The following is a 26,427-nucleotide window of genomic DNA, read 5'->3' on the forward strand; positions in this document are numbered from 1 at the left end:
GCCAGCGGACCAGAACTTCTGAATTAATATTCAGGTGACTGCCCCTTACCTGAAAAGGGCAATGGGCTCAAATGGCCCATTCTCAATACATCTTCTCTCTCCATCTAATGGAGTATCCATTGTTTCATACTGGTGGTTTTCTGCTGTTCAAAATCAGCTGTTCTCCATTGTGGCTTTACAGTGGAGTCTTAAGAGGGATACTTTGAACACTAAATTCATGACCATCATATATCCCAGACTTAATAACTGACCTATAATCTCTGGAGACAAAACCCTCCCCCTCTGTATTATCAGGAAACATCAGGTGTTGCCAATGTATGGCCAGCCTTCTAAGGTGTCTCCTGAAACACCAGGTTTATCGATGGTGTAGATACAACCATATCCTAAGCCAAAATACTTTATAATTTGGTTGTTTGTAAACCATTCCATATTTACTGATTGCTGTGCTGAATAATTTATTGAATTATTGTAAGCATAATATATATGATGTTGATTAATCTTCTCTTTTACATAACATGGCAAATTGCTGCTGAGCTTGTTGCTATAGAAATGACAGGATAGAGGGGCCACAGCACAGCCCATACTCCTGAGCAGAACATGGTGATTGGGATTTAGGCCACTGAGGAAACTCCTCTGGCCCAGAAGGCAAAGACCTGGCTAAATAAAGTGTTTGGAACAATTTGTTTTCTAGCTTCTGAAGTAGTCTGTCTAGTAGCTCTTTGTCTAGTTTCAAAGAATAGTGTTCCAACTACTTGGCCCTTCATGGGGCTCCTCCCAGTGTAGAATCTTCCACTGGCTTTGTCTAATGATGATAGTCAGGATTACATTTAGAGGCACACCTATGGTCCAGGATAATCTCATCTCAAGACCTTCAATTTACTTCAAAGTCCCTTTTGCCATATAAGGTGGAGGTGACAGGCTCTGTGGATCAGGAAACATTGTCAACTTTGAGAGTCGAAATTCATCTGCCCCTCTGATTCTTGATTGAGAGAAGTAATGGAGATATGACCAGCCCAGGGAGGTTGAGTTTACCTTCTGTCTGTTTTTCTTGGAATCTGATGTCCCTAAGAGTGTGGTCTCCCTGGGAGCAGAGGTGTTTCCAAGCAGGCTCACTTAGCACCATGGACACCATTCACAACACAGCACGGGTGGCAAGTGGCTTCTCTAGTTTGTCTGTGACCCACAGCTAGGAAGGAGTTTGGCATTCAAAGTCAGACACTGAGAAATTTATCTTTAGCCTTCCCTTGGCCCATCACAGGCACTAAATGGAGCTTATGCCAAATTTGATACTCACCTTCAGATGCAAGCTATTACCACAAAAGTCTTGGCTAGAGCTGTATATACACACAGCCCTAAACCTTTGGTACAGTGATCTTATTTAAATCACTGACAGGATGGCCTCATCCAGCTGTGTATGTTGCCATTGCAATTCAGGCAGGTACTGTACTATGGAATGGTCCCACCTAGAGTTCAACACACCATGGACACATCATATCCTGAGGTCTGACAGCCACTGAAAAAGGTCATGATTAAGGGACACTGTACTGTGTGCAAATCTGGGGCCTTCAGAGTTCCAGTTCCCTTTCCTTTCTTGTTGCTATAATAAAATGCCCTGACATAAAGCCACTTACAAGATAAGGGCTTTATTTCAGTTTACAACCATAGGTTATATCCCATTCTTGTGGGGAAGCCAAGACAGGAACTTAAAAACTAGGCACATCACCTCTGCAGTCGAGAGTAGAAAGCGATAAATGCAAGCACAATCGCTTGCTTACAAGTGCTCAGCTTCATTTCTCAACTCAGTTAAGGAGTCCATGCCTAGGGAATGTAGCCGCCCACAGTGGGCTAGGTCTTCCGGCATTGATTAACTTAATTAGGACAATTCCCCAGCGTAAACAGTCCCTCATTGAGCCACTATGCTCAGTGAGTCCAGGTTGTGTTGTTGATAATTAAAGTTAACAATCACAGGAGTTAAGTCTGATGCACCCTAATTAGTGCAATAATCAGTATTCTATACTGTGACCAGGTACATTTTGTTCCAAAGTCCATTCTATCACCCTCCACAGTGAGCAACAGAAAGTATAGATGCCAAAGTTGGGCTGTGAAGCTGGAGAGAGACAAGAGGGGGCGTATTTCTGTTTCCTCATTCTACTGGAAATGAACACACTAAACTTGCTGGACGAAATAAAACAAACGGGCAAACTCTCATCCTTTGTGGCTTCATGAAATTTTTAGTAAATCACCCATCATATCCCAAACCCGAAAAGGCGATGTTGACTTGAAGTTTATCTTTAATTATATTTAAATCACAAAGCCTAACTGAATGTATTGACATTTATACCAAGAAATTAATTGACATTCCATTAACCTCAACCGGCAAATTAATTCCTCAGTCTCAGACCTTGGGCACTAGAAGGCTGAAACACAATTATGTATTGATCATGGGTGGTGGCGTGACAGTTTCACATGGAGGTTTAAAGAAACAGAAACCCTTTTTGTGGAAGGAATTACCTATATATGTATTTGAATTAATTTTATTACAGGATAATAAAACATCAGAGCCTGTGAGCTCTGTCATTTGTCATGTCAAATGGGAGCTGAGAAAAACCATTAGTAGATTTAGCACTGGTCATCACTACCAATTAATAATGCCTTTTTGAATTTTTATGTGAACAAAAGAGCTTTTCTAATCCAGCAATTCAATTCTATGGCATGCTTAAAGAGATTGTGGATAGAGAACAATAATGTCTGTGGGTCTTTTATTTTAGTGGAACTCATACTGCAGGTTTTATACATGCCTGAAGTATCAGGCATGCTTTGGCTATCAGCTGCAGGTGAGTGTGTGTGTGTGTGTGTGTGTGTGTGAGTGTGTGTGTGTGTGTGTGTGATATGCGGCTTGATTTCCCACTTTCAAGCACCAAGGTACTGTAAAGACACTTGAATCTCCCTTCACATCTGTTATCCTTTGACCTTCCTGGTGACATTCTGCTTAGATGAAGTATATATATATATAAATATATATATATATATATATATATATATAATCCTGCTTAGTTTATTTTCACTTAAAAAAATAAATAATTGGAATGGGACCTAAGACAAATAGAATTACCAGACATAGTGGCAGAATGGTTCTAATTAAAATTTTGTGATGGGAAATCTTATACTGCTAGAATCTCATACTCACTCATCAACTCCTGCTAGAAAGCTAACAGGGCCTTCACACTAAGTTAGCCCATCACAGACCCTTCGTCAGATCTCCAAGTCCATGATTCCAAGATTTGGGAGCTAAGTGCATGTCATTGGCTTGCTTACAGTCCTTGACAATTCCACCTCACTCTGAGTTTGTAGTTCTTACCCAAGTTGCACCAGAGACTCAAGCTTCATCACAGATGCTGGGCATCCAAGGTACCTGTTTATGCAGACAAGATGTGATCTCGAACAGTCTGCAGCCCTGGCAAGGATACTAATGTGTCTGTGGCATACAGATTGGATTTCTTTCTTTCTTTTTTAGGGGGAAAAACTTGCAACAAAAAAGAGATGTATAAAAATAAAATATCTCTCTATCTCCAAGTGAATATGTTTAAGAAAATGTCACGAAGTGGAGATGAAAGATTTAGTGTTATTTTCTCCCTCTGTTTGTCTACCGAAGCCATTCCAGCTCAAGTGTGGAAAATGCCTTTCCATTGGGAATGGAGTGGAAGGGCCTCCCCAAAGAAGTCAAGGGCACTAGCTGCCTTTAGATAAAATTTTGCCTTTTATAAACAGTTGATTTCCCATCCTCTATCTTTGCTCTCAATTCCCTCTCTCTCTCTCCCTTCCTCCCTCCCTCCCTCCTTCCCACCTTCCCCTCATGTCTTCCTCCCTCTGTCTCCAAGGAAATTACCTTAGAACATGGGAAAGCCTTCTTGAACTGTGGATACCAGGTGAAGTACACCATAAAAAAATTATATAAGTCAATCCAGGTAAAACAGAGGTGAAAATATAATTAAAATGGGAGCAAAAGGGGTGAGATTGGGAACTTGTCTTTTAATAAATGAAACTTAAAACCTAGGAGGTCATGTTATTTCATCTCAAACACACTGATCATCTAACTAGAATGTTGGGCTTATTCTTAAAGAGCAATGTGAACTTTGCCTAAGTGGGAGAGGTCCTCTCTTGCAAAGAAAACCCCTTCCCTTTAGAACCATTTTGAATGAGTAACTGTGTTTTTGTGTAAACTTTCCTTGAGTAGATATTTAAAAATCTGCACACCCCAGCTAGGGCATCCTAAAAAGAACAAATAAACAACCGAACTCAAGCCTAGCTGAAATTTAATTGGCATAACTCACAGGAACAAGAATGGGGGGCTTACTTATAGGAATTTGGGTGAGGGGTTACTTACAGGAAGCATGGGAGATGAGCTACTCACAGGAACATGGGCAGCTTATGTACTGCTACAGCAGCAAATCAAAGCCCAGAATAGCTAACTGCTTATGTATTCTCTAAGAAGTGTGGGTCCACATGAGCCCTCCCTTGCATAACCAAATGTCAATGGCCCAAATCTTGTGTGGGTCTCCTGTCAGAAATCACAGTTGCTGCAGCTTCAAGAAGACATGAGCCATGTCTTATCCAGAGGACAGCATCCCACAAAACACATCTCTGACACATTTCTCCCTGGGACTTCTGCTTCATGCTTTGAGATGATGACAAGGGTCCCAAATAATCAAGCAGGTCAAACTCTGTGTTGGTTTTTACTTTTTAACTTTACATTATCTCTATTTTTCAGTCATTTGTGTATCAATCAAGTAATATAGGTAAGACCTCATCTAGGGACTTAACCCCATTCTAGGTCAAGGCTGGTTGTGTTTTGCCCATCCTGATTAACTGGGGTTTGCTGGTCTGCATGCAAGGGACAAGTCTTGAGATGACAGACTTGTTCTCCTCCTTCTCCTTTTCCTTTTCCTTCTTCTCTTTCCATTGCATCTTAGCATATTGCTCTATTTCAATTGAGAGCATTTTGTACTTTTTATTACAAAAAAAATAAAAAAAGAAGAGCCTGGGGTATGAATTCTCACCCTAACAGCAGCCTTCATAATAGGACCTGCCTATGCAAACTTTTATTTCTTCACTTCTCTTGTTGTTCCAATCCAGAATAGCCTGGGGTCAACTCTTATATACAGACTTTCTCATTAGCTGTGGGGAGAAGTACTTGACTACTTCATATTCTCTTTAGAGAAGTATCAATGTAATTAAGTAAATATCATTTTATCATTTAAAGGTTATTAATTCATCTTCCTTTCTCATGATAAAGATCAGCAATTGGCAAGCTTTTTCTGTATGGGGTGAGATAGCAATATGCCAAGCTTTATAGACCATGCATACTCTATGCTGCATAATCTTTTTTTTCAAAATTAAGAATCTAAAGCTTAATTTCAGCTTAAAACATGGTGCGTAAGCAAGCTATGACTCGTAGGTGACTGGCCAGCCGTAGCTACCTGCTTGGGGATGATTTTGAAGACTTGTACAGCCTCCCCACCAACCACTCACCTGTACCTCCTGCCCCTCTCAGTCCCAAGGTTCTTAAGGATTCCAACCACAAAACAGAGGTTGCCTCAGTTGCCACTGCACTGTCCTGTCCTGTTCTCTGAACACACACACACGCACACACACACGCCCTGGCCCATGCAGTTCCTTCTCTTTGGAGTGCTTTCTCTGTAGTCTCCCTACTGATGCATCATAGAGACCTCAGCCCAAGCTCGCCTTTTCCTGGGAACCTCCCTGCCAGCACAAGGTTCTCTGGGATTCTCTTCTCCCAGCAAGCCCTTCTGCTTTTCACTTACTCAGAGCTGTGGTTCTCTGCCTGATAGAATGACGTTTCCTTCAAAGTACTCTTTCACTACAGGCTAAATGCCTGTGAACTCTACTTCTGCACTGATCCCTTTGGGTTCTTCGTAGAATGGAGATCATTCTGATGAACCCCTACTGTGACCAGTCTTGGACTGGCATGGACTGTATCTGCATAGAGTTTGAGCAACAGTGCAATCCCAGCTCAGAGGATACTATAAAGCCACTACTTGATCATAACCTTTCATTGATAACTCTAGAATCTATGCCTCTATCACCCAGAACAACAAGCAAATGACGAGAATTCCAAAACAATGTGAATACGTTGATTGCTGACTGACTGACTGGTGGTGGACTGAGGGACATATATGGGACTTGGAAAAGTGTAGCCCATTGTGGCTGAAGCAATCTCTCTCTCTCTCTCTCTCTCTCTCTCTCTCTCTCTCTCCTTCTCCCCTTCCCCCTCCATCTCTCCCCCCACCTCTATTCTTTTCTTCCCAGAATGACTCTGGTCACCAGAGAGTTCATGAGAAGATAAATTTATAGTGACCAAAAACATCTCATTACAAAGTATATGCATTAAAAGGATTGCGCATATTTTATTTCCTCATAAAAGGTCTTACACTGAAAATGGTAATGAAGAAGTCAGGAAAAAAAAAGTGCCAGTAATGGAAAACTTTAATAGCTTGATAATGTCTAAGGAGAAACAATTTGCTTGAGTAATATTCCCATTTTAATCTTGAGAATGAGACATGAAAGAGGAGACAAGGAAGACAGTGGTCCTCCCACGTGGGAGACATCTGGTCACTCATGTCTGCATCACATGCAAATTTTCTAAATGCCACTGCATGAAACCACACTGTCATGCGGAGTCCTTCTAAAGTGTAGCTGAGCCTGGAGTGAGGCTCTCTGCACCTTCACCCATTCCTCACTGCGTTTTTGCAGAACATTCATTGATTGCCTTTGATTTCTGCCCTGTTTTTTTTTTTTTTTTAATCATAAAATATTGACCAAAAGCAACCTGGAAAGGAAGGGCTTTTTACTAGGCTACACCCCTGATCACATCCCAGGGCAGGAACTGAAACAGAGACCATGGAGGAGTGCTTTCTACTTGCTTGCTCCCCCTGGCTTGCTCAGCCTGTTTTCTTACACAGCCCAGGACCACCTGCAGCGGGAAGGCACCGCCCACAGTGGGTGATGCCCTCTCACCTTAGTCCACCTAGCAAGAAAATATACCATAGGCTTGTCCACAGGCCATTTTCTCAGGTTATGTTCCTTCTTCCTAGATGACGCCAGCTTGGGTCAAGTTGACAAAAATCTAAGCAGGACATTATCTCCTTATTTTGACATTTGCATCATTTTTCTATAGAATAGCCAATAAGGTGAAGATTTATTAGTATATGAATGTGTGAAAGAAGTGTTTGTGACACCCATTGAGGGCTTCAAGAGGGAAGACCCAGCCCAAAGCAACGGCCCTTCCCACAAAGTGTGATTGCCAGGAGATGCCACAAGCAGCACTAAACTATAAGCATTGCCCTCACTATGAGTCCTCTAGAGGCAAGGACTGAATCATCTCACTCCAGTACCAACAATCTCTGATAAGTGGTAGTGGTGAGGTCCCAATGAATCATCTCTCAAACACTTACAGGTCTTTCCACTTATGTGTAAACTATTACAAAAGAATTGTACTAGTAACTTTCCTCATTCCTGAAAAGTTAATCATGGATCACTGTATCAGGGACTACAGTCCATAATGGAAGCATGGCTACTGGAATGGCAAGTGCCTGGGATCTAACTTGCTCACATCTGGCCAATCAAGAAGCTGGGCCCAGAAGTGGATTTCACCAAGTTTCAGTCCCTAGCCCTCACCTTTGAAATGTCCATAATCTCTCTAGGCAATGCCACCTGCTAAGGAAGGAATGTTCAAACACATCCAAACTATAACAGGAATTATCCAAGGGAAGCCAGACATGTACCATAAGCATTTAAAGCATTTAGAGTCTGGTGTTGAGGTACAGAGGGATGGTAGAAGGGATGTGGAAATCTGTGCAGTCCTATGAACCATCATTTCTAACCCAATAGAGCATGTCTTACCCTAAGGTGACATTTTCAAAAGTGTTTGGAAAGGGTTACTGGGAGTATATCTCAAAGATTTTCCTAAAAAGAGAGTTGATGCATGCCCTAGACCAGTCCCCCACCCTGCCCCTCCACCTCTAGCTTTACTTTTGTTTCCTAAAATTTCACCAATTTATACTTCAGAGGACCATCTGGAGGAGCCTAAGTTGGGAGTGAAATTTCACTCTCTCGCTCTCCCCCACCCACTCTGCCATGCTACTGCAGTGCTCACACACACTCTGGAAGCCAGTCGCCCATGTGGGTGGTTGCAGAGTGAAGCTGGATCACTAGTGTGCTTCTTAAGGCCATACCATAATATATTGGTTTCTAATCCATAAAAAAAAAAAAAAAAACACAGATACAGGTCTTATTAAGATGTGGGTGACTAGTATCCCAGTTAAATTGTCAGCATGACAGACCCAGAGTCACCTGGGAAGAGGAAAGATAAACTGAGGAACTGTCTGTATCAATAAAGACTGTTGATGTGGAATGACCCAGACATTTCTGGAGCACCATCCCTGGGCAGGTGCTCCTGGTTTGTATAAAGCTAGCAGGTGCTAGCTGAAAGCCAGTCACAGTGGCACATGCCCGTGGTTTCAGCACTCAGAGAGGCAGAGGCAAGCAGATCTCTGTAAGCTGGAGGCCAGCCTGGTCTACAAAGTAAGTCCAGGACAGCCAAGGCCAAAAAGAAAAACCCTGTCTTGAAAAACAAGAAGAAAAAGAAGGAGGAGGAGGAGGAGGAGAGGGAAGGAGAAGGAGAAGGAGAAGGAGAAGGAGAAGGAGAAGGAGAAGGAGAAGAAGAAGAAGAAGAAGAAGAAGAAGAAGAAGAAGAAGAAGAAGAAGAAGAAGAAGAAGAAGAAGAAGAAGAAGAAAAGAAGAAGAAGAAGAAGAAGAAGAAGAAGAAGGAAGAAGAAAGAAGAAAGAAGAAAGAAGAAAGAAGGAAGAAGAAAGAAGAAAGAAGAAGGAGGAATGCTAGCTGAACATAATTCCTGAGAGCAAGCCACCACCCATCATTCCTCCATGGTCTCTGCTTCAATTCCTGTCGAGTTTCTGTCCTAACTTCCCTCAATGATAGAGTGTGATCTTGAAGTGTAAGCTAAATCAAACCTTTCCTCCTGGTACCAGCTGGTTTTGTACATCAACTTGACACAATTATCAACTTGATGGAATCATCAGAGAGGAAGGAGTCTCAATTGGGGAAATGCTTCCATGAGATCTAACTGTAAGGCATTTTCTCAATTAGTAACCAAGGGGGGGCGGGTTACAGCCCATTGTGGGTGGTGACATTCCTGGGCTGGTGGTCCTGGGTTTTATAAGAAAGCAGGCTGAACAAGCCACAAGGAACAAGCCACTAAGCAACACCCCTCCATGGCCTCTGCATCAGCTCCTATATCCAGGTTTCCTCCTTGTTTGACTTCCTTTGTTGATGAACATTGATATGAAAATGTAAGCTAAATAAACTCTTTCCTCCCCAGCTTGCTCTCAGTCATGGTGTCTTGTCTTAGCAATAGAAACCTTGCTTTTATTCAGTCTTTGATGGCAACAACAGAAAGAAGACTGGGAGTCTTAGCATCCTGAGTTCTTAGCTATTAATATTGCCTCCACTCAAGGGTCCATATCTGCACGGTGTTTGATCTCTCAAAACGCAACGCATAGTAAAGCGTTCACAGCTAATGCTCTAGTTTTCATGCCTTCGCTTTGATTTACTGAAACATCACAGGACTCAGAGAGTTGGAAGAGGACCCTAAAGGCAAAGTTGATTTCAAAGTGTCTTGAAACAAGACTCTCTCTCTCTCTCTCTCTCTCTCTCTCTCTCTCTCTCTCTCTCTCTTTCTCTCTCTCTCGTGGCTTGCAAAGTATATTTGAAGGTCTGTGACATAGCTTCAGTTGTCAAGTTGACACACCAGGAATTGCCTTCATCAGATTGGCCAATGGGCAAGTCGGGGGGGCATTTTGATAATTGATGTAGAAGGGCTCATCCCACTTGGTACGGTACTACCCCTGGGTTAGTGGTCCTAGGATGTAAAATAAAGCAGGCTGAGTTAGTCACGGGGAGCAAGCCAGTAAGCAGCATTCCTCTGTGGCCTCTGCTCCAATTCCTGTCCCCAGATTCCTGCTCTGATTTCCCTCTGTGAGGGACTATGACCTGTAAGCCAAATAAACCTTTTCCTCTCCACATTTCTTTTAGATATTGTTTTATCTCAGTATCATGAGATATGAGACACATATGAGGACAGCTGGATTATTGATAGTTCTTTCCTTCCTCCTCTTTGAGGTTTGATGGTGGTATTGATTGATAGCTCCCCAGCTCCCCTTTATCCATTTGTTCCTCTCATGATACGTTAGTATTAAGTGTCTTCTCATAGAGAAATTGTCATCCTCCTCATCTATAGTATTCCTCTGTGGATTATCTATAGTACTTCCTTGATTGACATCAATTTCTCCAACTTCTGCTTGTCTTGAAATGTTCATATTCCTCCCTCAGTTTTACAAGAAGTTTCTGAGGGTATCAACCTTGGTTAACAATGCTTTATTTTAAGGCTTGAGATATATTCATCCATGTTTTCCTGGCTCTCCTGGTTACTGTTGAGACAGCTGATGTTATTCTGATGTCTCTGCCTTTGTATGTGAGTTGTGACTTGTCCATTATAGTTTTCAGTGTTTGTTTTTGTATTTTTTTTTATCTTGTACTATGATGCATCATGGAGGGAGTCCTTCTCATCATATCTTTTTGGCTTCCAAAGTCTGGGGAGCTCTCAGCTATAATTTCATCAAATTAATTGTGTAAACCCTGTAGGCTTTATCCCAGAGCCTTCCTCTACCACAGGCATTCTCAGTTTGGTCTCTTCACTATTATCAAAGATTTCTTGTACATTTTGTCATTTCTATTGTTTTTTCTTTCATATGTAATGTTTCTTTGCACTGTCTCAGCCTTGGCCACCATTCCTGAAATCCAATCCTCTTACCAGTCTTGTCCATTTATAATGCTTTCCATTGTCTTTTCTTTTAATTTAGTTTTATTGACTGATTCTTTCATTTACAGAATTTTTTTTGGTTCTATTCCACTGTGTTGATTTACATGCTGACTTTTTCCTCTGTGTGTTCAAATCCTCACTCCAAGGTTACTGAGCATTTCATCTACTCTGGTCACTTTCTTGTCCGGGTCCTGTTGATCTTTGATTAATTTTTAAAGCAAGACTGTGAAATATTTTTATGGAGTTTCAACTATTTTATTATCTTTCTTTTTTGGTATTGAGAATGTCAGCTTGTGAGATGCCATTATGCATTATGCTGGCTGCTGACTTTTGTTTGCTTTGTGTGTTTGACTCAGTTGTCAGAAAGTGTGTGTCCTTTGGGACATAGTCTGCCCCTTTTGTTAGTTGTATTTTTTTTGTTTTGTTTTATTTTTCTCAGTGCTGGGGACTAAACCCAAAGACTTGCACTCTCAAGGCAAAGGCTCTGTCACTGAACCAAACCCCCACTTCTTTTTGTTTTCTTTTATGTAAGTGCCCTGATGAGTTGCCTTATCTTTGTGTGGATTTCTGTTGGAGGTGGAGTTGACTGCAGTGGCATATATAATCATGTGACAGTGGTCCCAGTAATAATAGTAGCACAGGAAGACACTTGTGACCTCCATCTGTATCCTCTAGAAGATCTGGATACAGTATCGCTAGGGTTCCTGTTGAAAAAATAAACCTAGTTTATATTTTTTAGAGCTAATGGTTTCAATCTTTAAGTAGTTAAATAAGAAAGGAATGGGTAAGGGGAAAAACAGACTTATAGTCAGAATGAGAGGAGAGTGTCTGGGTAGTTGTATGGTGAGTAGTAGGAAGACTATTGTATATTAGATGTAGAGGAAGGAAAGGGAAAACAATGTATACTTTTCTGGTGAGAATCAAGTTAAAATACAACGACTAACCAAAAGACAGACTTTATAAACCTAATCAAGAAACTTTAATTCAAATAAAAATAATAAGGCCTGGAGAGAGAACTCAGTGGATAAAGTACTTGCTACCAAGCCTTAGAACCTAAGTCCTCCCCCCAAAGCTCATGTAATAGGAGGAGAGCACCAACCCCTACAGAGTTTTGTCTGACTTCCCCATGTATGTGCATACACATGCACACACACACACACACACACACACAGAAATAAATAAATAAATGTAATTAAAAATAAGTCAACAAACAAAAATAAAATTAAACAATAATAATTAAAACTGATAACAAATTAGCTAGGCGTGGTAGCACATACCTTTATTCCCAAGATTTGGAAGGCAGGGTTAGGATTCTCTGAGTTTGAGGCCAGCCAGGTCTACACAGAGCATTCCAGGCTGGCCAGGGCTGCACAGTAAGATCCTATGTATAAAGAAATAAAACAGAAGATAGTATATGCTATCAGTCTGTATTTCTTCCTGCTCGTGTGTGGGGAGGGGAGGGAAGGGGGCGGTGCTCTCTCCCTTCACGGATAGGGCGAGGCTGGTAATGTCAGGCATTCAAATTAAGTCAGAGACTACTTCCTGGTAGAAGTCCTTCTCTGATTTCCTCAGGTTGGGAATTCCATCCCATCTCTTTCGATTTGGGGGGGTTATCAGGGCAGTGCAGGGTTATCTGTAGCCAAGGCTCTGGGGGCCGGTGGAAGATCTACCGTGTTTGTCCTGTCTAGTCTATCAGATTAAGAGTCCCAGCACATCTTACCACTAAGGTCCCCTGCTGCTGTAAGACTTCACTGCTCATGAGGGTTGGTGTTATGGAAGGTGGGAGGTGTTGATAGGAAACCACCCTAACTGCCCCTCTGCTGCTGTCACCTCTGGGTATGCTGGTAAGCACCTTCTGTACAGATCAGGATTCGACAGTGACTTCTGCTTGCATGTCTACCAACCCTGGACCCTTTCCTGGCCAGGCAGCGGTGGGGGTGGGCTATGTACTTAAAATCTCTCTACTTCAGACTTTACTGTGCTCTGCCTCCCTCTCTGAGACATTGAATTCAGCTTCTGATTTGGGCTTCCAGCATCCAAACTGTAAGGCTCTAGTGATAGCTGGTACCAAGTATCCTTGAATACATGCTCTGAGCAGTACCCAGGCTATCAAGAGCATCTTGGAACAGAAGGAGGTTGGAGTGGAAGTATCTTCTTATTTCTTCCTTGTTTCTGTTCTTTGTGGCTCTTTATCTTGTTTCTCTATTGGTGGATTTTATCTTGGCTTTTCTCCATCCAATCACATGATCACTAATCAGCAATCTTAACCTTATTTGTTCACAGTGGCTGTCCCTGAGCTTCCCTGTGAGAGAGTGCATGTTGGATGCTATAATTGACATGTTTCTGTAAGCCGGTCCTCTATGAAAAACCACAGCTGATAATAATAAATATCACTGTTTAAAGACACTTTCATGAAGATATAAAACTTGAGTCTCTAGATATGTATTTGCTCAGTAATGTTACATTAAGAGCCCCTCTCAGCCAGCCTCTCTTAGTCCTCACCTATACTACTTTCATCTCCTTCTGAAGAAAGGCTGGCATGAAACCATTTTCTTTCTCACCTGTCACATAGGAGAGCAGACATTGTACTAAGAAGAAACTCTGAAGAGACAGAAGTAGCCAGTTAATGAAAGTAACTAAGGGCTAATAAAATAGTCCTGCTCATCGAACCCAGATCCATTTCCAGAGGCATGCCTATGGGAACTGAGATGTCTAGAAACCAGCATTTGTCACAACTCCCTCTTGTCTCCAGGTGGTATCTAATGACTTCTTCATGTTTCTCAGCAGTAGGCTGACCCCTAAGCCCACATTCTCATCTGTCTCATGTTTTCGTGCAATGCTACCTTGCCATCAGTGGAACACGGGCCATGATACCCTTAAAATTCTGTACATCTGACTAAATTGATTGTGGCTTTGAAATAAGAACAACATAGATAATGTTGATGTTTTTGGAAACCAGGGAAAGAGCTATTCTTCGTGGAAAAAAATGGATCAGAGAGCATTTAGAGAAGGCAGCCACTGTCTTGGGAAAGCTGAATAGCTCAAAAGAAGGAGCTACCCTTAAATAGTGGTGTCAGAGCCCTGGCAAGGGGGGCTTGTCCTTAAATTGCTCAAGGCTTGGAGCATACAGGCACAGGTGCCAGTATTCTGTGTCAAAGAACTCTATTCTTTGACACAGGTGTGTAGACATAAGATTACTGTGTAATTCAAATGTTGATTTCTGTGCCCCCTATATCTGGTTGTAATCCTTGTTCTAAGAATCTCCTGTCTCAATGTTGTATAAACACTGCTTCCCAACTTGTTCCCTGATATGCCAATAAAGCAGCTTATAGCCAATCACTGCATAGGAAAGAAAATAGGGCTGGACTTCCTGCCAGCCAGGTGAGGAATAGTTAGAAGAGGAAGTAGGAGATTCAGCCACAGGGAGATGTCCATAAGGGACCGGGAGAGAGAGCTCAACAAGCAAAGCTACAAAATGCAAGTATCTGGGATACAGGCTGGGGGGAAACCAAATTAGCTTAGAGGTTAAGAAAAGAGTTAATACTGCTCACGATTGTGTTGTGAAACTTATTCGTGAACAAATATAATAGAATCTCAATTACTTTGTGATAGCTGGGCTAAGAGAGAAACTGAGAAACAAACACAATTTTGTAAAAATAACTAACACAGGTGAGTTCTGCATCTCAGTTTCTCACCTCTGTTTTCCTTCATTTCTACTCCACAGTGTGGATGATGCCCCCTACGAAGTCATGAAGATTGACATCGAGATTGAAGGACCCAGTGACCCACCCAGCACACAGCTTGTCACATGGCAGGTTGAATACCCAGGAGAGATCACATCTGACTTGGGGGTGTCCAAGATCTATGTGAGCCAGAAAAACTTGATTGGGGTCATACCACTGGCCATGGTAAGAGAGCACTTGGGGAACCGGGAATGGGAAGGCTTCATGCTGTGATCCAAGCTTAGGGGTCAAGGATGTCAGTCAACAAATACCAAGATGGGAACAAAACTGGGTCCATGAAATGTCACTGATGATAGCCAACCATATTTTATTCTAAGTAATGTTCTTTAAATTGTGTTTATAAAATGTAGTTCAGTTATAAGCCTGTCTTTATAAGAATATTATGGATGATGGGATGAACATGCATGCCATAATGTAAGTTACTTAAGGATTTTAAACACATGCAACTGTGCAGAGGACTTGGTTTAAGTGTATATATGCTCATACCAAGATGCAAGGAAGGCTGGGCTCTCTATTCATCAACACCACAGTGACTTGACACTTCCACAAGGAAAAGAGAGAATAGGTTTTAAAAGGTGATGGAGCATCTATGCAGGGAGTCCTTATCTCCATGGGAGAAAAACAGGGCTCAGGGATACACTCATCTTGGTGCTGAGGGTACAATGTTCTCCACTGGCATTAGCTACCTTCCTGTAATGCAGAAAAACACAACTCAATTCTTGCTTTGCTTCCTTTTGCTATGATGAACACCAGGACCAAAGACAACTTGGGAAGGAATGGGTTTATTTTCAGTCCATGCAGATTTTATGTATATGAGTACTCTATCTTCATGCACATCAGATTGGGAAATCAGATCTCATTTTAGATGGTTGTGAGCTACCACGTGGTTGTTGGGAATTGAACTCGGGACCTCTGGAAGAGCACAAGTGCTCTTAACCCTATGCCATCTCTCCAGCTCCCAGAATGGGTTTGTTTTACTTACAGCTTAAAGTCCATCACTGAGGGATTCAGAGAAGGAACTCAAATCAGGAACCTGGAGGCAGGAACTGAAGCAGAATCCATAGAGGAATGCTGCTTACTCCTGGCTTACTCAGCCTACTTTCTTATATCATTCAGGACCAACTTCCCAGGGATGGCACTATCCATGATGGGCTAGACCCTTCCATATCAGTCATCAATCACGAAAATGCTCTTCAGACATGTCCTCAGGCCAATCTGATGGAAGCATTTTCTGAATTGAAATTCCCTATTCTCAGAGACTATAGCTTTCATCAAGCCCACAAAACAAAGAAACAAACAAAAAACAAACTAGCACACCATGCAACCATACATTATTTGGTCCTCAGTTACTTCTTCTTTAGAGGGTAGATGAAAATCAGAGCCAGTATTTAGTGCGAAGAATGAAACAGCAGTTGCTGGACCTGAGGCTGGAACTCAATGGTGTAGTGCTTGCCTGGCAGGTACCAGGACGGGTTTTAATCCCCAACCCAACAAAACTTTAGATAGATAGATAGATAGATAGATAGATAGATAGATAGATAGATAGATAGATACGTACGTACGTACATACATACATACATACATACATACATGAGTAAGTAAATAACTCATGGGTCCTTACAAGAACTTTTATTCCTTGCAGACATATAATAAACAGTAGCTACTATTATGATTATCCTGTTATTGACAGCAAGATACAAAGAATACTCCACAGCAACGCTGTAAGTTCTCTAAGGAAAAGGCTTGTTCACAGCCCTGTAGACGGCAATCTGAAAGCCAGGCAGCAGGCAGCCATCATTGATCCTTGAACTGAATAGAATTAACTAGAGTCAAATACTGTGTGGGTCTGATAAGTTCCCAGAAGTCTCTATGAAAGGCCACCTCTGGGCCCAAGAGTGATTTCAAGCTCAGACTCCCCTGTCTTATATATAGGGCATTTTGAGGTCCTCATTAGTTGGTTGATAAAATATTACTTTACATAGGAAGCTATTACCATTGTGAAATGGCCTTGCATCTGCTAATTTGTATGTTCACTGAGAGATATCTCGTAGAGAAACAGAGATCTATGGACCAGGATGAGGGTTTGAAATTAGAGGCATGGTTCCCAGAAAAATGCTTGACGAATTGATGGTCTGATGCTGTGGGAAGCCACTGCAGAAAGACCCATGTGGAGTTGCCCTGGCTTATTTGTTTCTTCAGAAGCATTCTAGCTACAAGTATGGAAAGAATTATGGGCAAAGGAGAAACAGAAAGTTAGGGTCTGTTCTCTGTCTTCTCTACATAAGACCTTATCACACTCGTCTTCTAAGATTGGTGCCTAAATTTATTCTCTTGTGTGTCCAGTGTGGAGATTGTCTGGTTGCTCTGTGGCTTAGATGTTACAATTGGTGGCTGAGTGACCCTGAAGATATTATTTATCCCTGTGACCCCAAATTAATAAAACACATGTTGGAACTGGAGAGATGGCTCAGCCATTGAGAGTACAATCCAAGCCAGGCATTGAGGTACATGCCTTTAATCCCAGCACTCAGGGAGACAGAGGCAGGCAAAGCGCTGTGAGTTCAAGGCCAGCCTGGTCTACACAGCAAGTCCGGGATAGCACAGGCTACACAGAGAAAGCCTATCCTAAAGAATAAAAAAGAAGTGCATACTACTCCTACACAGAACTGGAGGTCAGTTTCCAACACCTACCAGGGTCTCAACTACCTTTAACTCTATAAAAATCATGTCCACCTTTGCATCCAGAAGGCTGAGGGACCAGAGGCAGATGTGTTCTTTTATGAGTATAACAATTTGCATCTATCTTCTAAGCTGAAAACTCAGCCATGTGGCAAGAGATGCTAAGGGGGGTGAAATTCCTTCCTAGAAACTACCTGGGTAGGTGGACATAAGAAAGAAGGAATGCCCAAGGCTGCCCCTGGCCTGATCACCAGGTGAGATGTCACAGTGGTGAGAAAGCAGACAACTGAGCCATTCTGAGACATATGCTCCTGATAGGTGCTGAGGCATTCCTCTACATTTAAAATGGGAATGGAAGAAAAACAGCAATAAAACATGTGTTTAAAAACCCCTAACATAACTCTGAAACACTATAAAGACATTTTCTATTATAAAATATATTGTGGCCTGTGTTTTTGATATAGAAATCTTTGCACGTATCTCCCATCGATCCCTTGAGGAAAACTTTTAGAAATAAATTTTAATTCAAGGATGTGAGTCAGAGGATATGTAATTTTGTAATACATTTTTGTAATGTCTGTTGAATTGCCTTTGGGAAGTCTTAACTAATTTACAATTCTACCTGCTGTGTGTAAAGGTACCCATTTCCCTGCAACTTTGCCAACAGAGAATATTAATTTTTCTAAAAAATAGACAATTTATTAAGCAAACATCTTATCTCGGTGTTTCATTAATTTGCCCTACTTGGGTAACATTTTTTACTTCATTATTAAATATTTGTCCTTTGCCCATTTTATTGTCCTACTGGGAATTCAACTCCTTATTTTTTTCTAAAGCTAAAACATTGTACAAAGGAGAGGAAATCACATTTTAAGTCTAGGGCTTGCTGGCACTAGCTACTCCTGCATTCTCGTTTAACAGAATTGAAACTCTAGGTCCACTGAGTCCAAATCCTTTCTCTGTCTGAGTATTAGTGATATCCATCTTTTGGTTGACATGTCACATGGATTCTTACCAAGTTGCTCTTTGCCTCCTAATTTCACACATTAGGAGTTGGTACAAAGGATTTTGCCTGTTTGTTTATGTATGTATATATATTATATATAATTATATAATGTATATTATGTTTATATATATATATATGCATATATCCTGGGATGGAACCCAAAGCCTATATGTGGTAAGCAAATACCTAGTGTCTGAGTCACGTCCCCAGCCCCTCACTGGGGGATTGTAGGCAGGTGCTCTACTGCTGAGCTATGCTGCTAGCCCTTGTTTAATTTTTAATGTGGTCAAATCTATTGATCTTTTCTATAATTGGAATCTCTCAACTGTCTTAATAAATTCTAAGAGGAAAAATGCACACCAGCTTTATTTGTTCTTATAAAGCCCGTGAATAATACAATGCCCAACACAGCTAGATAAGGAGGGGAAAACAAACAACAAAACAAAACAAAAAACAAACTAAGATAGTGCTGAAGGCAGTTGCGACTATGACACCATGAAAGCTTAGAGATCAATGTAGGGCAAAGGTCACATCCCTGCTTCTCAGTGGCTCTGTAACTGCACCTCCAGGAAATCTGGAGTCTCCCCATGTCTAGGGCTTTGAAGGCTTTTGCATTCTCTCAAACCAATCATGAATTTCTATGAGTTTAATTCTTGCTATTCAAAAAAATTCATTTTTTGCTGTATTGAAGGTGAAGCGTTATTCCTTCCTCAGGGAGGGAGAGTCTTACAAAAAAGCTCATTAAACACGCATCTTCCTGATAAGTGTGTGGTGACCGCACAGCAGGCTCTGGTATAAGGCATGCTGTTTGCATTTCTTCGAAGAGTTGGGAGGCTCCTCCATGGCTTGTAGTATAGCTCCAGGGTGGTGGCTGCTTCGCATCACCGTCTCCTGAGCAAGGGATAGAACAAATTCCCAGCTTATTCCAGGCTTCCGAGACACTGGCGTGCACTTCCGTGCTAGGAGTGCCAGGCCAGTAAGTCCTTAAAAGCTCATTAATACCTACCCCTCACAATTCAGTGAACCCTTATTTCCGCTCATTTGAGAAGAGGCTGTTTTGACTGTTGTCATTGTGGGTGTTGCTGTGAGCTCAATACAAGTATCATTTGGGACTGGAAGAACAAGTATCCTGCACCCATTTCCTAACCAGGTTCTTGTTTTGCTTCTGTCTCAGCTTCACCTCTGAAGTTTTAATGCTGAGTATTATTGATCTGGGGCTTGAGATAAAACTTACCCCAGAGATAACAGTTAGCACAGATAGGCCATCACCCTTTACAATAATAAGAGGGCTCTTAAGTCCAAAGAGGTTTGGTGTGATTATTAGTATTTAGGCAGCCTGTTTCTGGGTTGCCTGGTAACCTATGATGTCATCATGTAGACACACTTGGAAGAGGCCATAAAAAGACCAACCTACCACTTTGTCTACCTCTTGCCTTCTTGCTCTTGTGCTCTCTTACTCTCCTACTCTCTCCTGTCTCTCTGTTGCTGTGCCCACTCCCCCTACCATCTCTCTCTCTCTCTCTCTCTCTCTCTCTCTCTCTCTCTCTCTCTCTCTCCTCTTTCTCCCACCATTCCTGTCCTTCCCTTTCTCCATCTCCATCCAAAAAAAAAAAAAAAAAAAACTCTTTCTTATAAGACTGGCTGTATGCGTGGCGTTTTTATATAAATACTAACAGTGGTGATGTCTCATGATAGCTGCAGGGACATGAAGGCACAGATATGCTTGTAGCCTTGAAGGTCCAGAGGGGAGAAGGTATGATACGGAGTTTCGGAGCAAGTGCAGTGACAGGTACCCTTCGTTTGTGAAGTGCAGCTTAACAGCATGTTCTGGCTTTACCAAGTATGCTACCTGCACGGGTTCTTGCTTCCTAGCCCACCTGCCATGTCCCTCGTTGCGAGGGTGCTCCTTGAGGGGCTTGGCAGATGCTGCTATTTTCTTGAGGTTAAAGGGCATCAGTTGAGCCCTAGCTTCTGCTGATTGGATTCCACGGTCAGCAGCAGGCAAAACTGAGATGCTTTATGAGGACCTGAGCATCCCTTTGATGGAACCTCCTGGTTCTTTCCCCATTCATTCTATCTCTTAAAAACTTGCATTCACTTTCCGGCCCTTCTTCCAAAGCAGTAGTTACCAGACCACACAGCAGGGTGTGGTATGGGGCAAGCTGTTTGCATTTCTTAGAAGAGCTTGGAGGCTCCTCCTTGGCACACAGCTACAGGGTGGTGCATGGCTTCTGACACACTGTATTTCATATCTAAATGCCTTTTTCTCATCAGAAGGAGTGAAAGAGTGCCACAAGTTCTACAACCCACATAAATAGGCATTGAGTACCTCTGTCCTTACACAGATGAACTTGGCTGTAGGATGAATGCTGAGGGTTTTAAAATACGTGTATATTTTACATATAATACGCATATTATATATGCATGCATATATATTATATAATATATTATATATTATAGTGTGTGTGTGTTTGAGAAAATGCATGCGAGAGAAAGAACAGGCACAATAACCACAGTAGCCTGCAGAGGGCGTCTGGTACTGGAGTTATGGATGATCATGAGCTTCCATGTGGGTGCTGGGAATTGAACCCAAGCCCTCTAGAAGAGCAGCCAGTGCTCATAACTGCTGAGCCATCTCTCCAGCCTCCAGAATGTCAAGTTGTTTTCCTTCTATGGATGATTTTGGAGTTATGAGAAAGTTGCCATCTTCTCTAACACTTGTGTGTCTCAGAAATTCCTTTCAATGGAGCAAGCTCCCCATGCTTTCAGGACCATGAAATTTTAACTTATAAACTTCTCAGGAAATGAGTTTTAAAAATTTTCACTCAATCTAGGACCTGTCTATTCTTAAATGAAACAGACTGTACATCAGCTGATCCTTTATTACCAAAATACACGGGAACTGACTGTCCAGTGCAGTGGTTCTCAACCTATGGGTCAGGACCACTTTGGGGGTTGGGCAACCTTTTCACAGTGGCCGCCTAAGACCATCAGAAAACACAGTTATTGACATTGTGATCCATAATGATAGCAAAATTACAGTTATCAAAATAGCAATGAAAATAATTTTACGGCTGGGGGGTCACCACAACATGAGGAACTATATTAAAGGGCCACAGCATTAGAGAACCACTGGGCTAGTATATGCCCACTTCTGTCTCTTTCCCCTCCCAGGACCCCCATGGCCTTCACTCTAGGGTCTTCCCTAATCTTTACACCCAACAGAAATCACAGCATCCACCCACATAGCTATCTCAAGGATGTGTGTAAAGCAAGTCTCACAGCTCATCACATATATACACACCTGTGGAGAGTCTGAAGACAGAAGAGCTCAGCCATCATTTGGACCCCAGTCATCATCTCTCAGGGGTTCTGAAATTAGTGTAGGTAGCATGCCAAAGCAACCCCCTGCTGAGATCAGGACTTGGGAAAGAGCCCTAGATTCTATAAAGGGAGCTTTCTTTTCTGGCTCCGATAATGAGAATTCCTTTTATTTGGGGCATGAAAGTGGATTCTGCTCTTTCTGTTTGACTTTCTGTGGTATTCTTTTCCCATGTCAGCCTGTTAATTAACACGCCAGTGCCCCTCCGTTGTTTCACTCAGACTATTTGAAAATCCAGTCACAAATGCAGAGCACACTGCCACTTTCATTTTCATACTTCTGCAACCAAGTGCAAATTAAGATGCTGCCGTGGCCCTTGAGGAAACTCGCTGCTCTGAGGCGCCTTATTTCTTTTTATGTTTGTTGAGTGGCTGCTGTTCTCCAAACAGGCTTGGATAATTAGAGCCAGCCCTTAACTGCTGCTTGGGTACCAGGTGAGGCCTTACATTCTCCAGAACATACTTTAACTCGTGGGATTTCCATCATGGCTCAGAGCTGTGGGCATTTCCCAAATGGAAGGGGATGCTTAGCGCCTGTAAGCCTGTCTCCAAGATACAAAATTGAGGCATAGAGCCAAGTTAGATCCTAGATCATAGAGTCCAGAGTCTAGGCCTTGATCAGCTCGCTATGCTTCTTCACCCATGGTGAGAACAGAGGGGAAGGTATAGGTCAGTACAAGAGGGTGTTGATTAATGCAAGGAGGGATGTTAATCAGTGTAAGAGAAGGGTATTGATAGGTGTGGCGGGATCAATCAGTACAAGGGGATGTTGGCTGGCACACAAGGGGTGTTGCCGTGTACAAGGAGAGATGTTGATAGTGGCAAAGGGTAAGTGTTGATTTGTGCAAAAAGATGTTGGTCACTGAAGTGGGGTGTTGACCAGTACAAAGGGAGGTTATTGATAGGTGCAAGGTAGGTATTGAGTAGTACAAAACGGTATTGATTGGTACAAGGGCAAGATGTTGATTGTAGCAGAGAGAATGCCGATCTGTACAAGGGGAGGGTGTCAGTTAGTTCAAGGGGGTGTTGACAAGTGCACTGTTCAAGGTGATCTTGGGAAATCCAAATTCAGAGACGAAAGCATATAATCAGAAACGGAGAAATGATTCTGAAGTCAGAGAAGCTGTTTGAAAATGATTCTTTGTTATACTCAGAGCACTGCTTTCTCATCACAGCCCCCTGAGCTGCCTCTGGTGCTCCTTACTTAATGAACTGTCCTCTCCAGAGGTAACTGACAGGAGGGCGGTTGCTGAACTGCGGTTCCTTTGCGGGTATGTGATACTAAATGAATGCGGGAGGGCTATTGCTATTACTGGATGCCATGCAGTTATTACAGCCCCAACTGTTGTATAACCAGTTGTTCTCTGCAGATAACTGCTCATGATGTGATTCATTTCCTAGACACCACAATAGCACACCCCACTCAGGGAACATCTACAGAGTCTCCACTGAGTGCCAGGCACTGGTGTTGGCCTTAAAGACAGACAAGAACACAAGTTCTACTCAGCAGCACGTGGTAAACAAGTCAAGAATAATTGAGCAAGATGTTTTCAGAACCAATGCATGATTCAGAGGAAACTCAGCAGTGCACTCTGAAGGAAAAAGGCTGAGTGAGTTGGGCCACTGCCCCAGTAATAATCTGCACAAAGATATGAGGAGCTATAGATGCCCATGAAGAAGGAAAAGTAGACACCATGGCCCAATGAAGGCCAGTTGGAGTGTTTTGAATGGCATAAGTCCTATGTAGCTGAGATGGTGATGGGGGGAGACAGTGCCAGAATTTGAGGTCAGAGGTCCCAAGAGGGGAGTAGGATATATCCTTACCAGCCTTTGTGCATGGAGCAGGATTTTTGGTTCTGAATGCTTGAATCTGATCTGATTATTGTCTATTTGAATATGTAGGTGTAGTGCATGTGTGTGCATATATGTGTGCATGCATGGGTGCATGCTTGTGTGTGTGTGTGTGTGATGCATGTATGGGTATGCACCAGTGTCTTCCTCTATCACTTTCCATCTTACTGCTTTTAGGCAGTCTCTCACTGAATCACAACCTCACTGTCTCCCCTAGACTGGATGGCTAATAAGCGCTCCCAGGATCAGACCCACCTGGCTCTTTATATGGGCACTGGGGATACAAACTCAGATCCCCTGCTCTCTTAGCATGCACTCTTGCCCACTGAGCCATCCTCCAGACCCCAAAAATCTACGTTTAAAATATTACTGTTAAGGCCAGGACGAGAATATGTTTTGGGGAGGAGAGGCCAGTGGTTGAAATAGTAAGACTACTTTGTTCATAAAAGGATTACAGTTCAGACAAGGATGACGGTGGTGATATTGATGTCAAATGGAATGTCTCAGGATGTTTTTCCTATGTAGAGCCACTGGGACTTGCATAGGGAATAGACAAGATATTTGTTTAAAGGAAAAATCAACCATGAGTACGGACTGGAAAGTAAAACATAATGGTCTTTTTTGATATAATGATGTCAGTATTCTAAAGCTTGAGCCATTCAGTATGGCAGCCACAGCAATGTCTGGTGACATCAAGTGTGCCGAATGCTCAGTGAGTAGAGCTTAACATTGAACTTATAAGATTAATGTGAATCTGAACAGCTGTGTCAGTTGCTAGCTGATTGTACAGGGCATCTCTGAAAGTTTTGGGTTGTGGATGCAGAAGGTGAGATGTAGATGGGGTTTTGCTACTTTGTGGGTTCTTCTTTCTTTCACCATTTTCCACTCCTTTTCTTCTGCCCTTAAAACCTCCTAACACTAGATAAGAGAGAAAAATAGATAGAGGGGAAAGGAGGCAGGCAAAATTATCATTAGACTACTTCCTTTTGATTAGGGGCTTGAGCTCCTTGGGCCAAGTTTGATCTTCATAGTCAGGATATTTATTTTTTGTTCGTTTGTTTCTTCTTTCTGCATGACTACTTAAAAAATCATGACCTCCAGCAGCTAACAACAAACAACCAAGAACCCACCTATCAGGGCTCTAGCATTTATATAATGAGCAGTATAATATTTAACAGTAATATTTTAAAAGTAGATTATTGGGGTCTGGAGGATGGCTCAGTGGGCAAGAGTGCATGCTAAGAGAGCAGGGGATCTGAGTTTGTATCCCCAGTGCCCATATAAAGAGCCAGGTGGGTCTGATCCTGGGAGCGCTTATTAGCCATCCAGTCTAGGGGAGACAGTGAGAGACTGTCTAAAAGCAGTAAGATGGAAAGTGATAGAGGAAGACACTGGTGCATACCCATACATGCATCACACACACACACAAGCATGTACCCATGCATGCACACATATATGCACACACATGCACTACACCTACATATTCAAATAGACAATAATCAGATCAGATTCAAGCATTCAGAACCAAAAATCTTGCCTCTGAAAAGTTCTCAGAATTCCAAACATCACGAAATAGCGAAATTATCTGCAGCTGGCAAAATCACACGTCTGCTAGAGCACGAGGCAAATCACAGTCAGCTGCTGTGAAACAGCCCCATGTCACACACTTAGAATTAAAATGAAAACATATTCCTATAACATTTCTGCATCATTTCAAAGGTACCAAAACTTCAGAATTCTCACTACCGAGAGAGTAGCTGGTTCCTACTCCACTGTGAGTCTATTATTTGTCTTCCCCACCCTGTACTACACTCTGAAATCTTTCTTTTATGATTTGTACCAAAGGCTTGTTGCCCACTAGCATTTCATCAAACAGAAGGTCTTGGTAGGTATTGTAGTTTGTTTCTGTGAGAAACATCTTTTTCTGTGATAAACGAAAAGCAATGTGGAAAGGAAAACATCCATTTGGCTTATACACGGGACATCAGTGAGGGAAGCCAAGGCAGGAGCTGAAGAGGCCACAAAGAAACACTGTTTATTGGCTTGCTTCTGGTAGTTTTCTCACTTTCCTTTTTTTTTTTTTTTTTTTATAAGATCTCTTGCTCAGGGATGGCACCACCCACAGTGGGTTACATCCTCTCACATGAATCATTAATCAAGAAAATGCCCCCAATAGACTTGCCCACAGGCAATTTTCTCAGTTGGGGTTACTTATTCCCATATGACACTAACTTGTGTCGAAATTGACAAAAACTAACGAGCATGATATGGGAGCAGAGAGAAGGCCTTATGCTGGTAACCACCATTTAGCACAGTGGCTGTGAACTTTGTTAAAACTGCCAGCTACTGCCAGCCAACGCTATCAATTAAGCACTAGTTATAATATCAGCTGTGGTGTTTGTGACTCCCACACAAGCACCCAGTCATCTCCTGCTACTCACATTGCATCCAAATACAGAGATCTAAAGGCACAATTATAGAATAATTTCTGTCCATAATGTATGCATTCAGATAGGTACAATTTTCCAATAAACTATTTGTTTTACAATTCAGTTAAAATCATATATTGATTTTAAGTATGTGCATCGGTGGACTGTGGTATAGCTCGTACTATGACTGTAATTTCAGAGTAGTTAGTAAGTTCTGTTTTATTTCTTGCATAAATGTTTACTGGGGGGAGCGGCTGGAGAGACAGCTCAACAGTTAAGAGCACTTGCTGTTCTTACAGAGGACCCAAGTCCAGAACTCAGCACCCACATCACAAGCCTCTAGAACCCCAGCTCCAGAGGATCCTATACTTGCAGCCTCTGTGAGCACCTGCACTTATATTTACACATAACACATATACACT

At 42.2% G+C, this 26,427-nt stretch overlaps 1 protein-coding gene across 2 annotated transcripts in view; it reads left to right on the forward strand.

Annotated features, from left to right (window-relative positions):
• Positions 1–26,427, forward strand: part of Tmem132d (transmembrane protein 132D) — a 605,099-nt gene that overhangs the window by 405,946 nt on the left and 172,726 nt on the right. For both annotated transcript variants that reach the window (XM_060382291.1, XM_060382292.1), the window contains one exon: positions 14,641–14,824. In XM_060382291.1, the coding sequence (XP_060238274.1) occupies positions 14,641–14,824 (184 nt within the window). The remainder of the gene's footprint in view (positions 1–14,640; positions 14,825–26,427) is intronic.

This window comes from Meriones unguiculatus, chromosome 4 (assembly GCF_030254825.1).
Source record: "Meriones unguiculatus strain TT.TT164.6M chromosome 4, Bangor_MerUng_6.1, whole genome shotgun sequence".
Taxonomy (NCBI): domain Eukaryota; kingdom Metazoa; phylum Chordata; class Mammalia; order Rodentia; family Muridae; genus Meriones; species Meriones unguiculatus.